Source organism: Terrapene carolina, unplaced genomic scaffold (genome assembly GCF_002925995.2).
Source record: "Terrapene carolina triunguis isolate 2854851 unplaced genomic scaffold, T_m_triunguis-2.0 Scaffold84, whole genome shotgun sequence".
Lineage (NCBI taxonomy): Eukaryota > Metazoa > Chordata > Testudines > Emydidae > Terrapene > Terrapene triunguis.
This window is the reverse complement of record NW_020664435.1, coordinates 17,062,311-17,077,024: the sequence shown is the minus strand read 5'-3', so window position 1 is coordinate 17,077,024 and position 14,714 is coordinate 17,062,311. Positions and strand designations below refer to the sequence as shown.

The following is a 14,714-nucleotide window of genomic DNA, read 5'->3' as shown; positions in this document are numbered from 1 at the left end:
TATCTCTGAAGCAGACGACTTCTCAAAAATTGTAGACCAGTGTTATCAGGGAGTAACACACAGATTATGGAGGGGTGCGAAGTTGAGTTTAAGATTGGGTGGCATAGGGAATACATAATCTGCAATATCCCCGATTGGGGGTAAAAGGGAGTAAAAGGTTGATGGGTCAAAGTACAGACATTGAGATATGAGGGTATGAAGTTCATATAATGGCTATGTTCAGGTGTGGGTTATGAGTGGATATGATGAGGAGGATGGATTGACCCTCATTTGGTGAGATTTAATGTTCAGGGAGTTTATGGTTCCAGTTCATATGATCCAACGGAGAAAGTCTCTTGGTCCCTTGCATAGCGTCGACCTATAGTTGTCCAGAGAGCTACAGGAACCATCTCGACATTTCTTCCTTTAGTTTTGGTTTATTGTGAAGAAATCCTTTTCCCTGAACATCATGGCTTCTGCTAGATTCCAAATCTACAGCTCCCTTGGAAACAAACCAGGATTGGCTTTGACTGTTTAAATTTAAGAAAGATCAGCTGATCCACATTTACTTGTCTGGAACATTTTCTTTTTTTTTTTTTTTTTTTTGGCTAGGAAGATAAACTTCATAGATGAATGGAAGAAAGAAGGTAGCAATTTTTATCCCATTTACCTGCCAAAAATACACCTCTTTTTGCAGATTTTTTCCCCCCACCATCTCTCTATGGTGTTTTCCTCTCTTGAATAGGATTCCAATAAATTCTATATGGAGCCATCTAATCCCTCTACCCTAGTTTCAGTTTATTTACTCAGCGTATGTAAGTTCCCCTAAATGCTAAGGAGCTACATATCTGACTTTAGTTTCAACAAGTAACTTGTACTATTTTAGAGTTTTTTGTAGGATGAAGAGAAGTCAGTAGAAGCAGATGTTTTAGGAAATCAAGAAAGTGCAGTACAGTATTTTTTTAAAAAGTAACTTCTGTTCACATTCTTCTCATTTTAGAGGTTATTTACCCATGCTTTGAGAATACATGATCCTTTAAGTGGTGCCATACGAAAAGTCTAGGATCTCAGTCATCCAGCTCCACTATTCCTTTTCTTTTTGAATACGATACATTCATAGATTCAGATTTTAAGGCCAGAACGGACCATCATGACCATCTAGTCTGACCTCCTGCACATTGCAGGCCACACCCACCCACTCCTGTAATAGACCCATAAACTCTGGCTGAGTTACTGACGTCCTCAATTCATGATTTCAAGACTTAAAGTTATAGAGAATCCACAATTTAAACAAGTTTAAACCTGCAAGTGACCCATGCCCATGATGCAGAGGAAAGAAAAAAAAACTCAGGGTCTCTGCCAATCTGACCCCAAATATGGCGATCAGTTGAACCCTGAGCATGTCTGCATGACCCACCAGCCAGACACCTGGGAAAGAATTCTCTGTAGTAACTAATAACCCTCCCGATCTAATGCCCTATCTCTGGCCACAGGGGATTTTTGCTATTAGCTGTCGCTAATTACCTACAATGGTATGTGGCCCATCTCATCATACCATCCCCATTATCAGTTTATCAAGCTCAGTCTTGAAGCCAGTTAGGTTTTTTGTCCCCATTGCGCTCCCCCTGGAAGGCTGTTCCAGGACTTCACTCCTCTGATGGTTAGAAACCTTCACCTAATTGCAAGCCTACACTTGTTAATGGCCACTTTATAACCATTTGTTCCTGTGTCAACACTGGCACTTACCTGGAAGGGAGAGGAGTTATTTAAATTATTTATCCCTCTGATGTATTTATAGAAAGCAATTATATCTCACCTCAGCCTTCATTTGGCTCAGCTAAACCAGTGGTTCTCAACCTGCGACCCAATCAGCACAGAGTTATGTCCCATGTGACATCCCCAGGGCCATGCAGGTAGTATTGGATGCAGCCCACATGACATATTGTGGGCTGCATACGCGGCCCTCAATGGTAAATAGGTTGACAACCACTGAGCTAAACAAACCAAGCTCCGTAAGTCTTCTCTCATAAGGTAGGTTTTTCCATTCCTCTGACCATCCTAGTAACCATTCTCTGCACCTATTCCTGTTTGAATTCATCTTTCTTAAACATGGGAGACCAGAACTGCACCCACTATTCCAGATGAGGTCTCACCAGTGCCTTGTATAATGGTAATAATACTTCCCTATTCTACTGGAAATGCGGAGTTCAATCCTTGAAGGGGCCATTTAGGGATCTGGGGCAAAAATCTGTCTGGGGATTGGTCCTGCTTTGAGCAGCGGGTTGGACTAGATGACCTCCTGAGGTCCCTTCCAACCCTCATATTCTATGATGCAGCCTAGTACTGCATTAGCCTTTTTCATGGTCACATCACATTGGCACCTCAGTCATCCTATGATCAGCTAATACACCCAGGTCTTTCTCCTCCTCTGTTCCTTCCAACTGCTACGTCTCAGGCTTATAGCAAAAACCCTTTTTGTTAGTCCCTAGGTGCATTACACCTTGCACTTCGCACTATTAAATTTCATCCAATTTTCAAGGTCCTCCAGATCTTCTTGCATGATATTCCCATCCAACTCCATACTGGCTATACTTCCCAACTTTGCATCATCCGCAAATTTTATTAGTGAACGCCTACCTTTTGTGCCAAAGGTCATGAATGAAAACGTTAAATAAGATTGGTCCCAAGACGAATCCCTGAGGAACTCCACTAGTAACCTCCTTCCAGCCTCATAATTCACCTTTCAGCATGACCCTTTGTAGTCCGCTTTAACCAGTTCCTTATCCACCTTTCAATTCTTATATTAATCACCATCTTCTCCAATTTAACTAATAAGCTCCTATGTGGAACTATATCAAATACCTTACTGAAATCCAGGTAGATTAGATCTACCACATTTCCTTTGTCTTAAAAAAAAAAAAAATTAGTTATCTTCTCAAAGAAGATCAGGTTGGTCTGGCGCAATCTACCTTTTGTAAAACCACATTGTATTTTATCCTAATTACCATTTACCTCTATGTCCTTAAACTACTTTCTCTTTCAAAATTTGTTCCAAGACCTTGCATATAATTCAGTTCAAACTAGCGGGCTTGTAGTTTCCTAGATCATTTTTCCCCCCTTTCTTAAAAATAGATATGATATTGTCACTTACCCACAGCAAACCTCTGGCAACACTTCAAGGGTAAGGGTGACAGGTCTTGGACTTGAAAGGCAATGAAGCAATGCATGCATGACTAAGGGAAGCAGAACTAATACAACTCTGGGCGGACAGGTGTCTCTACCACTCGTGTTTCAGTTTCACTTCTCCCCTTAAAAGTACCCTGCCTGCATAATGTGCAGATGCAACCTATAACAAACAACAAAAGGTGGCTTTGCCTTGTCCACGGAACTTAGAAGATTTCTTGCCCTTGCCACAAAGTCTAGTTGCCTACCATTAACATTAGCACTCTGGCAACAAATTAAATATCTGTGGCTTTTTGGATTAAAGACTATAAAATTGAACCAAAAGAGATTAATGCATAGGAGTTAATTCTCTGCTTTGAATCCTGCTATATTACAATTTTCCAGAGACTGCAGAATTAGTTACAACATTCCACACAGGAAGCAGACTGTCCAGTAGGGAATCTAAGGGAGAAAGGGTTCCCCCACATTCAGGAGTTTGTAACCAGCAGTTCTGAACTATCCCTGCTACATGTGCAGAAAAGTAATGTCCAGGAGGGAAGGCACTGGATTTCTACCCAGCTGCTGTGTGTGGACTCTGCTGGGTAGCTCTGTCTTTGGCTAGGCCTACACTGGGAGGGGGAGGGGGGGCGAATTGATTTAAGATACGCAAATTCAGCTACGCGAATAGCGTAGCTGAATTCGACGTATCCAATCCGACTTACCCCACTGTGAGGACGGCGGCAAATCGACAGCCGCGGCTCCCCCGTCGACGGCGCTTACTCCTACCTGGGCTGGTGGAGTACACGCGTCGATTCGGGGATCGATTGTCGCGTCCTGACGAGACGCAATAATTCGATCCCCGAGAGATCGATTTCTACCCGCTGATCCAGGCGGGTAGTGAAGACAAGCCCTAAGTATCAGCCTGTAACTAAACTAGTAGATGTCCAATAACATGAAAATCCAAAAAATAAGTGCTGGGAAGGGTCAAGAAGTTCTCTCTTCTCCCCGATCTAGACTGCTGTAAAGGGAAGGATAAAGAGAAATGGATCCCTTATTCTGTCACTCTCTTAGCTTCCTTTTTTTGGGTCCTATTGATAGTTCTCCCAAGTAGCTGTGTGAAATGGATCTAACACTTAACTGTTTCACTACTGCTATCTAAGAAGCAGAAGTCAAGCTGCCCAAGGACTTGAAATTTCTCTGCTGCTTCCTAGTAAAGCTACTAGCAACAGAGGCACTGAAGTTTTCAGGAAGACAACGTAAAAGTTTACATTCGGCTCACGTTTAAAAAAAGTTACCTTGTTTATAACATCCAAGTTTAAAATTTCTATAGAAATGTTATGGCTTAGACGCTGCATACATAGGAGACCCTCTTGTTTGTCACTAGTGAGCAGGACAGTTCAAAAACAATGAAAAATAACTGTAAAATCTTACATTTTGCCTCCCAGAGCATCTGATACCACCAGAGCCTCTCAGCAAGTGATTTTCTCTAAGAGCTCAGGGACAACTCTTATCCTTCACTATTCATTTTAATGCCTCCAAATAAAGAGAAGAGGGTTGACACTGTGCAGGAACTTTAATACTATGCATGATGCTACCATATAATAAAAACAAGAATCTCAAAAAAAATCTTAAATTCAGTTTACTTGCATTGTAACATTTGAAATTAAGATATTTGTTATCCTAGTCTTCCAAGAGTAATCTATCAACTGAGACACCTGAAAGCTCAGCCACAAGTCATTCTCCTTCCTTGATTCCAGAGTGAGCTGAGATTTGTATAACGCCTAGCACCACAGTGCCCAATCTGTTGAGGTCTGAAGATGCTACCATAATATAAATGTTGTTTAATGCTAACACTCATACATTCAGGTTAAATAGTCGCATATTTTTGTTGAGATGTCTAATCTGATCTATGACCAACATGGTATAGTGAGGAGGCAAAACTAGGATCTGGCCTGCCAGGACCTGATTTTGGGCAGATTGTGGCCTCAAACGTGTAAATCCATTGTACTAAGACAAAAGGCAATAAACTTCATTTAAGCCATTTTCAAGTGTTTGCCTAAATGCACAAATTCATATAGGTTTCTTCCAAGTCTCCCTAGCACAAAACAGATTACCAAGCTCCTCATGAAACAGTGACCTGCATTTAAAAAAAATAAGATTGTAAGCTCTTTGGGGCACCTATTTGGTATGAGAAGGGGAGTGCGAGAGGACACCTAGTACAATGGGCCCTTGACAGGGGCCTGTAGGTACCACCACAATACAAATTACCAACAAACTACAAGGCACCAGTGTATAACATGTGTTCACTGACCATTCAATACAGTGATACATTGGTCTGGTTTCTCTTATATAAAATGCAGCCCTATTTTTAAAATCCCTCAGAGTTCCTTCCTTTCAAGGGAACTGAAAGAGGACTGTAATGCAGAAAACAACAATATAGGGTAACCTCCTTAAAACAACAGTATTAGAAACAGACTAATTCACACACGAATATTAGTTTCTTACCTTGTAACCTGGTTTCTCCAAGTCCCTCTATGCCAGTGCAAGCAGTTGATTGAGTTCTCTCACCAGCATATGGAGACAGGAAAAAGCAAAGATTTTGTACATTGACACCTTCTCTCTACGAGGACTGACTGGTTAGAGACTTCGCCAGCAATATAATGTAATGTTTTCAAAACAATACATAAGGATTAAAACAGCCCCAACTCTACCAATGCAACAAAAGAACCATAAAATAAATGGATTAGCACAGAATGACTATAAGAAAACTAATAGGTAAAATTGCTCCATCATCGGTTATGCCAGCTCACAGAGTGGGCATTTGAATAGCAATGCCCATCTTCAGTAGAAACACTGGGTACTTTGGGGCGTGGGGCAGTAGCCAGCTGCAGCATACAAGGCTACCTACAGAGAAAGGTCATGCAAAGAGGTTGTTCTTATGAAGAGACAGGCAGGAATCCCTGCTCAAGGGTTTAAAGTTTTCCTACTCTCCCCACCAAGCAAGTGGCCACAAGAAAGGCAGTTTTAAGGATGACAAATCCAAGACCCTTCCAACAGAGTTCAAAGGGAGCTCTTGCAAGGGCTTTTAGCACCAGGATGTGGTAACTACGCAGATGAGAGAAGCTCTCCCACTGGTGTAGGAGCATCTTCACTAACTGTAGCACTGTACATGAAGACAATCCCGAAGTGTCTAATGAATTTAAACCTTGCCTTTTTAACATCTAATTCACACACAGAGACCCTGAAGTTCCTCATCTCTAGCTGACTGTCTGTGTGGAAGCAGAAGCATTTAGGAGAAAGATACTGCAGAGGTAATTCCAGGACACTTCTCTTATACCTTCCTATACCATTAATAGTGAACATGCTCCTCTTCAGCACTTGCTAGAAGCTTTTTTATGTGACTGAACTCACCCCACCTTTGTGCTAAGCAGGTACTTCACAGAACGCCTCCTGAGAGGTGGTCCCTATGACGAGGAGAGACGCGCTCCCCTCGACATAGAGCTGTCTACATGGGGGGGTATAATTTCATCGCTCAGGTATGTGTATTTTTCACACCCCTGAGCGACGCAGTTATACCAATATAAGTCTGTAGTGTAGACCTGGCCTTAGGAACCTTTTGGGAAGACACAGCCCATACAGAAAGATGCTCACCTTAACTGAAATGCAACCAGAATGTCACCATAAAACAGTTACAACATTTTGGGGGATCAATTATACTAGGAGTTGAGGGAAAGCAGGACAGACATCTACCAGTGAGGTCAGAAATACAAAGGTAATGATATACCTTTTAGTGAGAGAGACTCAGACCAACAGACTGAGGTACACAAAGGCATTTCAAGGAACTGGGCACAGCCAGCACGATAAAAGTTCAGAAATCTGGGAAAAGTTTGCTACTGAAGAATGGCATAACACTGACACTACCTGCTACCATTAAGCCCTTACCGACCAAAAAACAAAATTTAAAAAACTCAGAATATCCACACATAACCAAAGCCAAAAACCCTACCCTCCCAGGCAGAGTTTTTACCCCCAAAATAAGTAGCATTGCCAAAGAATCCACAAAGTCCACTAGAGAATTTGCTATTGTATTGTCTTTACATGGAAGGCATTCAGTCACCATGATGATGGGGGCAGTATAAAACACTAAGATATACAGATGGCTACTGTCCAACTTGGGGAAACACAGGAGTGACCTGTAATTAAGGTGACCAGATGTCCCGATTTTATAGGAACAGTCCCGATTTTTGAGTCTTTTTCTTATATAAGCTCCTATTACCCCATACCCTCGTCCCGATTTTTCACACTTGCTGTCTGGTCACCCTACCTATAATGGATATTCTTATTCACAAATTCCATGGCCAGAAGGGACCATTGTGATCATCTAGCCTGAGCTCCTGCATTAACACAGGTCATAGAACTTCCCCCCAAAGCAATTCCGAGAGCATCTCTTTCACAAAAACATACAAACCTTGATCAGGGGCACTGCAACAATTTCTGTAGGGGGAGTGCTGAGAGCCACTGAACCAAACTGTAAACCTTGTGTATGACGGAAACTACTTCAAGCCAGGGGGTGCAGCAGCACCCCCAGCACTCCTACTTCCAGTACCTATGATCTTGATTTAAAAATTGCCAGTAATAGAAAATCTACCTCGACCCTTGATAAGTTATTCCAACGGTTAATTACTCTCACTGTTAAAAATTTACAGCTTATTTCTAGTCTGAATTTGTCCAGCTTCAAGTTCTAGCCAATGGACTATGTTAAACCTTTCTCTGCTAGACTGAATAGACTGAAGAGCCCATTATTAAGTATCTGTTCCCCACATAGGTACTTACAGCCTTGTAACCAAGTCACCCCTTAGCCTTCTCTTTGTTAAAATAAATACATTGAGCTCTTTGAGTCTATCACTATAAGGCAGGTTTTCCAATCCTTAAATCATTCTCCTGGTTCGTCTCTGAACCCTCTCCAATTTTTCAACACTTCTTAAATTGTTGACACCAGAGACAGACAGTATTCCAGCAGCAGCCAAATCAGTGCCAAATACAGAGGTAATATAACCTCTCTATTCCTACTCAAGATTCCCCTGTTTAGCCACCCATCAATCACATCAACCTTTCTAGCCACAGCATCACACTGCAGCTCAGGTTCAGTTGATATCCATTGCGACCCCAAAATCTTCTTAAGAGAGAATCCCTCATCTTGTTCCTAGACATTTATATTTAGCTATATTAAAATGCATACTATTTGCTTGCACCCAGTCTCCCAAGAGGTCCAGATTGCTCTGAATCAGTGGCCTGTCCTCCTCATTATTTACCCCCTCCCAGTTTTTGAGCCATCTGCAAACTTTATCAGTGATAATTTTATGTTTTTTAATCAAAATGTTGTGCAGTATCTTATTTTGCAACTGCCAGATTTGACAGTGAAAACCAGAAGGAGGGGATAGGTGAACAGGGCTGTGTTCATAGCACACAAACCCCTAAATGGGGAGCCTGAACTTGAGAGAGCCCGGTCTCCATTCTTCTAATTGAGAACAGGGCAAAACCTAGTCGATATTTTGCAGATGAAGTAGTTGCAGACAGAAAGACAACTGAACAGGTTTGGCCAACCTGCTTCATCGGATGAATGACATTATAAGAACTTAATTCGCTACCCCCTCGGATCTCCATCTGCCAGCATGACGACTTACCATCAGCTAGGCTAGGCTAGAGGGAAACTTGAAAAATACACTTACTATAGTTTCCCACTGTATGTGTGTGTAAAACAAAAAGATTTCTCTTCATAACAACCCATCCTGCTCCTACCTACTGTAAAAATCACAATTGTTTATTTGTGGCATCATACGCAATTGCTATGGAAATGACTGGTGACAGAGTGGATGATTTAATTGTACTGTATGAGCAAACCAGTTTCTATTTGTAGAGTTACCATAATGTTACCACTCGTGGAAAGGAAAAAAAAAATGTTTGAAAGACAAAAGGCCTAGTATTATAGTTTTGCTGTTGAAAGGTTTTTTGCCGAGTATTTAAATCCGAATTTCCATAAGATTACTGAGTTCATATACCAGAAAATTCTGAAACGGACAAACCTTCTGTCAAAGAGACTGACTGAATCAGGAAGTCAGCATTCACCCAAGAATCTATTTCAAAAAAATGTATGTTAACTCAGAGAGTAGAAATGAAGAGAGTTATCTGAATTGCTTAGAAGGCTCTATTGTTCACACTTTCAAAGGATTCCATGCCCTCTCTCCCCTCTCCCCCAAGAACAGAATGGGGCATGTGTGAAGCCAGTGGAGGGAAGGGGAAAGGCATGAAGTCTTGTGGAGGAGAAAAGAAACAGAAATATACAGCTTTAGATATGGATGTCTTAATTTTAAAATGTGAAATCCTACCTCCCATTGCAAGTGAGGCGGGATATTTCTGATCTGAAGTTTCCGACTCCTGCAGACGAATTAAAGAAAATAGTTAAAAAACAGAAAATGCATCATTAATAGCAAAAAGTGTACATTTAAGCATATTTTCTAGTAAACTAGGCAGAAGCCGATCCACAGTACACAAAGGCAAAACAATGAAGTGCAAAGGGAGGAAGTCAGATCAAAACCAATGTAAGTCCAAGTTCATCAAACTGTTACAGTAATATTTGTTTTACATGTGGCAGCTGTGATGTTTTATAAAAGCATGTAGCTTGAAAGCTATTTTCATTAAACCTTTTCAAGCAAGACATGAGTATCTAGCTTTCCGTATATAAAAGCATAAACAAAATACTAGTTTTCCACCCCGCACTGTTTTTGAGAAAAAATGTTATACCAGGCGGTTTCCAAGAGGAAACTTCAAATATTTACTGCATTCTACAGCCCCTGAAAAAAGAAAAACAAAAACAAAACCCCTGGATAAATAGGTTTGGTTTGAGATTAAAGGGCTTGCCTAACTGATCACATTTTAACACCTGAATTCCTGACATTCTTTGCCTCCAAAGTAGAAATCATGAAATTAGTTCATTATATTTTCACGTCAAATTTATATTAGCTTTCAGTCACTTATCTAGTCAACAAAATATTTATTTTGAAGTACTACAGCAAAGCCCAGTAATGTTCTGACTAGATTCTCGGCCAAATCCTTTGTCTCCTCCCTTCCCCCAAAGCAAGAGAACAAATAAATGCCAGAGATGCCACATAGCCCCTGGGATTCTCAAGAATGTGTAGATTAACACAGCTCTAGCTGTACTCAGGTAGAGTGTGCGCGCATGTGGCCAGTTAAGCTATTCTTGTAAGAAATCATGAAAATTGATAACATTATACCATAAAAAGAATCACTAAAAGCCCTTTGGAGGGATATGGGGTGCAATTAAGTCTTAGTTGGCTAAGAATAGCTGAAGAAACACTTTTGCCTCAGAATACATAACAACTGGTTCAAACACATACTATTTTGCTTTCCAATGTTTTAAAAGTTTAAAGTTTATAAAGTGATCTGTATCAAAGTTGTGTGATGTTGCAAAAAAGTAACAAACAATTTTTAAAAATAAAACAAACATGTACAGGCAAGTAGTGTCTTATGACGAAGTAGATTATGCTCACTTCTAAGGATATTCTTGCCCAACAATGGCATGGAAGGCACTCTTTTTCTCTATGCAAATTTCTTCTAGAATTGACACCTTCTCTCATCCTCACTTACTCACCTTTCCAGCTAGTTTTTACATCTTGAAATACTCTGTTCAAAAGGCCCCTTGTGTTAAACCAAACTCCAGTTATATCCTTAACATTTTTGGTGCGTGAAGGTTCCCCTCAGAAGGTAATTACCAGGCCCAGTATTCTAGCCATACTGTGTAAATAGCCCACTTCCATATCATCTATTTTTGATGGGCAATTAAATTGACTAAAATAGCAGCTATCTTCTCAAAAATTTAACTCTGAAGATGAACGGATACCAACTGCAATGTAACTGTAGAAGTATTTTATATAAATCTACTTTCTTAAATAGGTAAAACACATATTTAGCCACCTCATGGTGGAGTTCACAATCAAGTGGACAGAATAAAAGTGGTCTCCAGTATAAATAAATAATTAATAAACTAGACCTCTGAATTTTGATTTCCAATATTTATAGAACAAAGTCTGCTGGCAAAAGTCTGGAGCTACTTGAGCCTAAGGAGCAACATGAAAAATCTGAATACACCTCTACCTCGATATAACACTGTCCTCGGGAGCCAAAAAATCTTACCGCGTTATAGGTGAAACTGCGTTATATCGAACTTGCTTTGATCCGCCGGAGTGCGCAGCCCCGCCCCCCCCCCCCCGGAGCACTGCTTTACCATGTTATATCAGAATTCGTGTTATATCAGGTCACGTTATATCGGGGTAGAGGTGTATTTGGAGAAATCTTTGCAATCTCATGCAACTTTATTGTTAAAGGCTTTTCATAATAAGATTAAAAAGTCTACATTTGTGATTCACTGTCCTGCATTATCAAAATAGTCTTACTCATCAACCCAACAGTAAAACTGAATGGATGAATGTATATTTTATAGTCAAGTCTGTAATCACAATTTAAAGTATTCGAACATTCCAAGGCAAAGTACCAGTCATCTAAATGCTGTTCAATGTGCTTCAAAAGTGAGGTATGTGATTATAGTCTTGCTCATTTGTAGATTCCAATTAAAATTCACTAGAGAGCTCTGAGAGAGTCTCATTACTTGCTATAGAAGGATCCAAGATATACCACATGACAGCAGATCTAACTGAAAGAGCTCAACACCTGATACAGAACTAGGCAATAGTTATTCTGAATGTATATCAGCTGGTGAATTTTATGTACACAGTTCCCTCCTCCCATTTCATCTAGCACAAAAACCCTGTGTTTCTTCAATTTTACCTCAAAACACAAGACAGACATAAAATCTAGTTTTATGCCCTTTTACCAGGTCTCAATTTTTTTATCTACTAAAACACAAAAAACGTTGATGAAAGTTAGCTTGGCCAGTCAGTTTATTTGCACACAGAGAAGCACTGGGACGGGCGGGGGGGAAGGACCATATTCCTAAATGATCAGATCCCCTATCATTTGTGGAGATGGGGGAAATCTAGGGGGCTGGAAAGCTTTCTGAAAGCTAGCCTCAAAAAGGTGTATCTTTCACATTATGCACTTCCACATTTATGGCAATAGTAAGACACTTAATACCCTATGAAAGTGAAAGGTCACATTTTTTAAATGAACACTTCACATTGTTGCTTATAAGTTTAAAGTAAGGTCAGTACAATCAGCTGTACCATTCAGCAGCCATGCTCCAAACATAACAGCCCTAACTTCAACTCTGTTGACTGCCAACAAGACTTTTACATCATCTAGTTTTTCTTATGCAGATCATAAAAATATAAGTAGAAAGGTTGGGGGGGAGGGAGTGGAATCCTTTCACATTACTGTTGTACTGTAGTCAGTGCAGTTAGAACACACACACGCACAAAGTTCAGTCCACGCCCAGAGTCGTCATGCAACTAATGTGACAGGAGAGACCACAGACACTTTATAGAAAGTGAGTGCAAAAAATATTTCTTCAAAGTAAAAAGGTTTAAGGCTTTTCACCCAAAAGCAATGAGGGGGAAAAAAAAAAAAAAAAAAGATGCTATATCATGGCATATAGCAGCCTCACCAGGAATCAGGAATGTACACCAATGATAAATGCATGAGGCTCTCAGTTGCTCAAACTTGGACAGGATTGTACCTACCACTGCTGTTGTACACTTTGGCAACATTGTTTAACAGCTTGTCGTGCCAATAAAATATTATTGAATTATGTTCATCTGATCTGTGTACACACTCCCAAGCAGGATCACCACACAACTTTACTTCAATAACTTCTGAGAAAGTATCATGAACCAAACCACATGGAAAATCTGTTAATATGGTCCATAGACAAATCCTGGTCACTGATTTCAGTGAGACAGACACCACTATCTAGCTTTCATTAGACCAGGATTTTTCTCCAAGAAAATACACACTTAGGGTGCTTAAGGTGTGGAATTCTCATTTTAAAAAGATGCCTCAGTCCTGGGGGGATGGAAATCTCAATCTCATTCCAGAGACATTTTTGTATTTCAGTAACCATTAGCTCATGTACATCCCTTCTAAATGATGCTGCTCTCTTTGGCAAGGTATAGCATGCTAGGTTTTAATACTATAACGTGATTGTGCTCCTGGGTCATGCTCAATCACTTTTGTTATATTAATATTTATTAAAGAATTAATTTATAAAAATTAAGCCAACTGCAGTCACCCAAGATTTAAAGAAATGACTGATTCATTCTTAACTTCATGAAGGTTTTACTTATTGAATGAAATTTTTGGTGATAACCTGACACCTAAGAGTGTGTGGGCATCTTAATAGAGCTTTATAATAAATCTAATCATTGTGACCAATTTCTCTGGTTCACTTGAGTTATACAGTTAGTTACTTATTAAAATCAGACATATGCATCTGATCTTAATAATGTGGTGTTCAGATACTTTTCAAAAGTTAGATATATGTAAATTATGTTATTTCTCTCTCTCAAAATACACACAACAGTCCTCTACCAGAGAGAATGAAATATACATTTTTTTTAGTTCCTGTATTAGGCTTCCTCTGAAACTGCAACTGAAGAAAAGAACTGGATAAACTCTAATACTATTATTTCAATTGCACTTTTGGTGCAGTGTTGGAAACTGGATCCAAATACAAGTATCAACAGTGACTTGAAGAAGTGCATTAACAGATTTATACCGTGCCCACATCAGTTTTATATGCTTACAGATTTCACTGTGCTCAGTGGCAGAGAAAAGTGCAGTTCTTTATTAAGTAACTGTACAGTGGTATGTTTAAAGTAGTGTAACACAGATTACTCAACGAGCCCACGAAAGCTTATGCCCAAATAAATTTGTTAGTCTCTAAGGTGCCACAAGGACTCCTCGTTGTTTCAACTAATAAAGCAATTTTTATATATCTGAGAAAGAACTTCTGAACAAGGATACAATCAAAACATGTTTAGGGACCCACAATGCCTGTGGCCAAGGAGAACCCTAAAGGTTTAGAACAGCGCTAAGCAGAGATTGTAAATGAAAGGAAATACTGAAATGATTTGCTCCTCTCACCTCCCAAGAACTTCTTTTGGGGTAAAGATGTTCAAACACTCGCCATGCACATATCTCTGGCTTAAATACATTTCAGCATTCTCATTCTTATATGATGAACTGGGTGATATCTGGCCAAGGCAAATTCATAGATGTTTGGGTTTTTTTCAGGGGAGGGGAGATTAAGATGTTGCTGTGCAAATGTGTTTACAAGGAATACCAAAAACATCTCCAACTTTTGCTCAGAGTTCCTAATCTTTATATCCAGCATTTTACAGCAACTGAAAGATTTTGCTTCTACACTGCCATTGTGCGCAAAGCCTTTTACAAACAACTCCCATTAAAAAAAATAATAATAATAAAAAAAAAACACCGAATAATCATATTTTAAAACTTACCGTTGAAATTTGTTACAAATAGTATATGGTCTAATAAAGGACTGGAGTATCTAAAAAGCTGTCCAGATATTCAAACTGGAT

The 14,714-nt window shown here is 39.8% G+C and overlaps 1 protein-coding gene across 1 annotated transcript in view; it reads right to left on the bottom strand.

The window, feature by feature from the left end:
• Window positions 1–14,714, bottom strand: part of IGF2BP3 (insulin like growth factor 2 mRNA binding protein 3) — a 177,169-nt gene that overhangs the window by 140,371 nt on the left and 22,084 nt on the right. Inside the window, exon 4 of the mRNA XM_024223253.2 lies at window positions 9,528–9,576. Within this exon, the coding sequence (XP_024079021.1) occupies window positions 9,528–9,576 (49 nt within the window). The remainder of the gene's footprint in view (window positions 1–9,527; window positions 9,577–14,714) is intronic.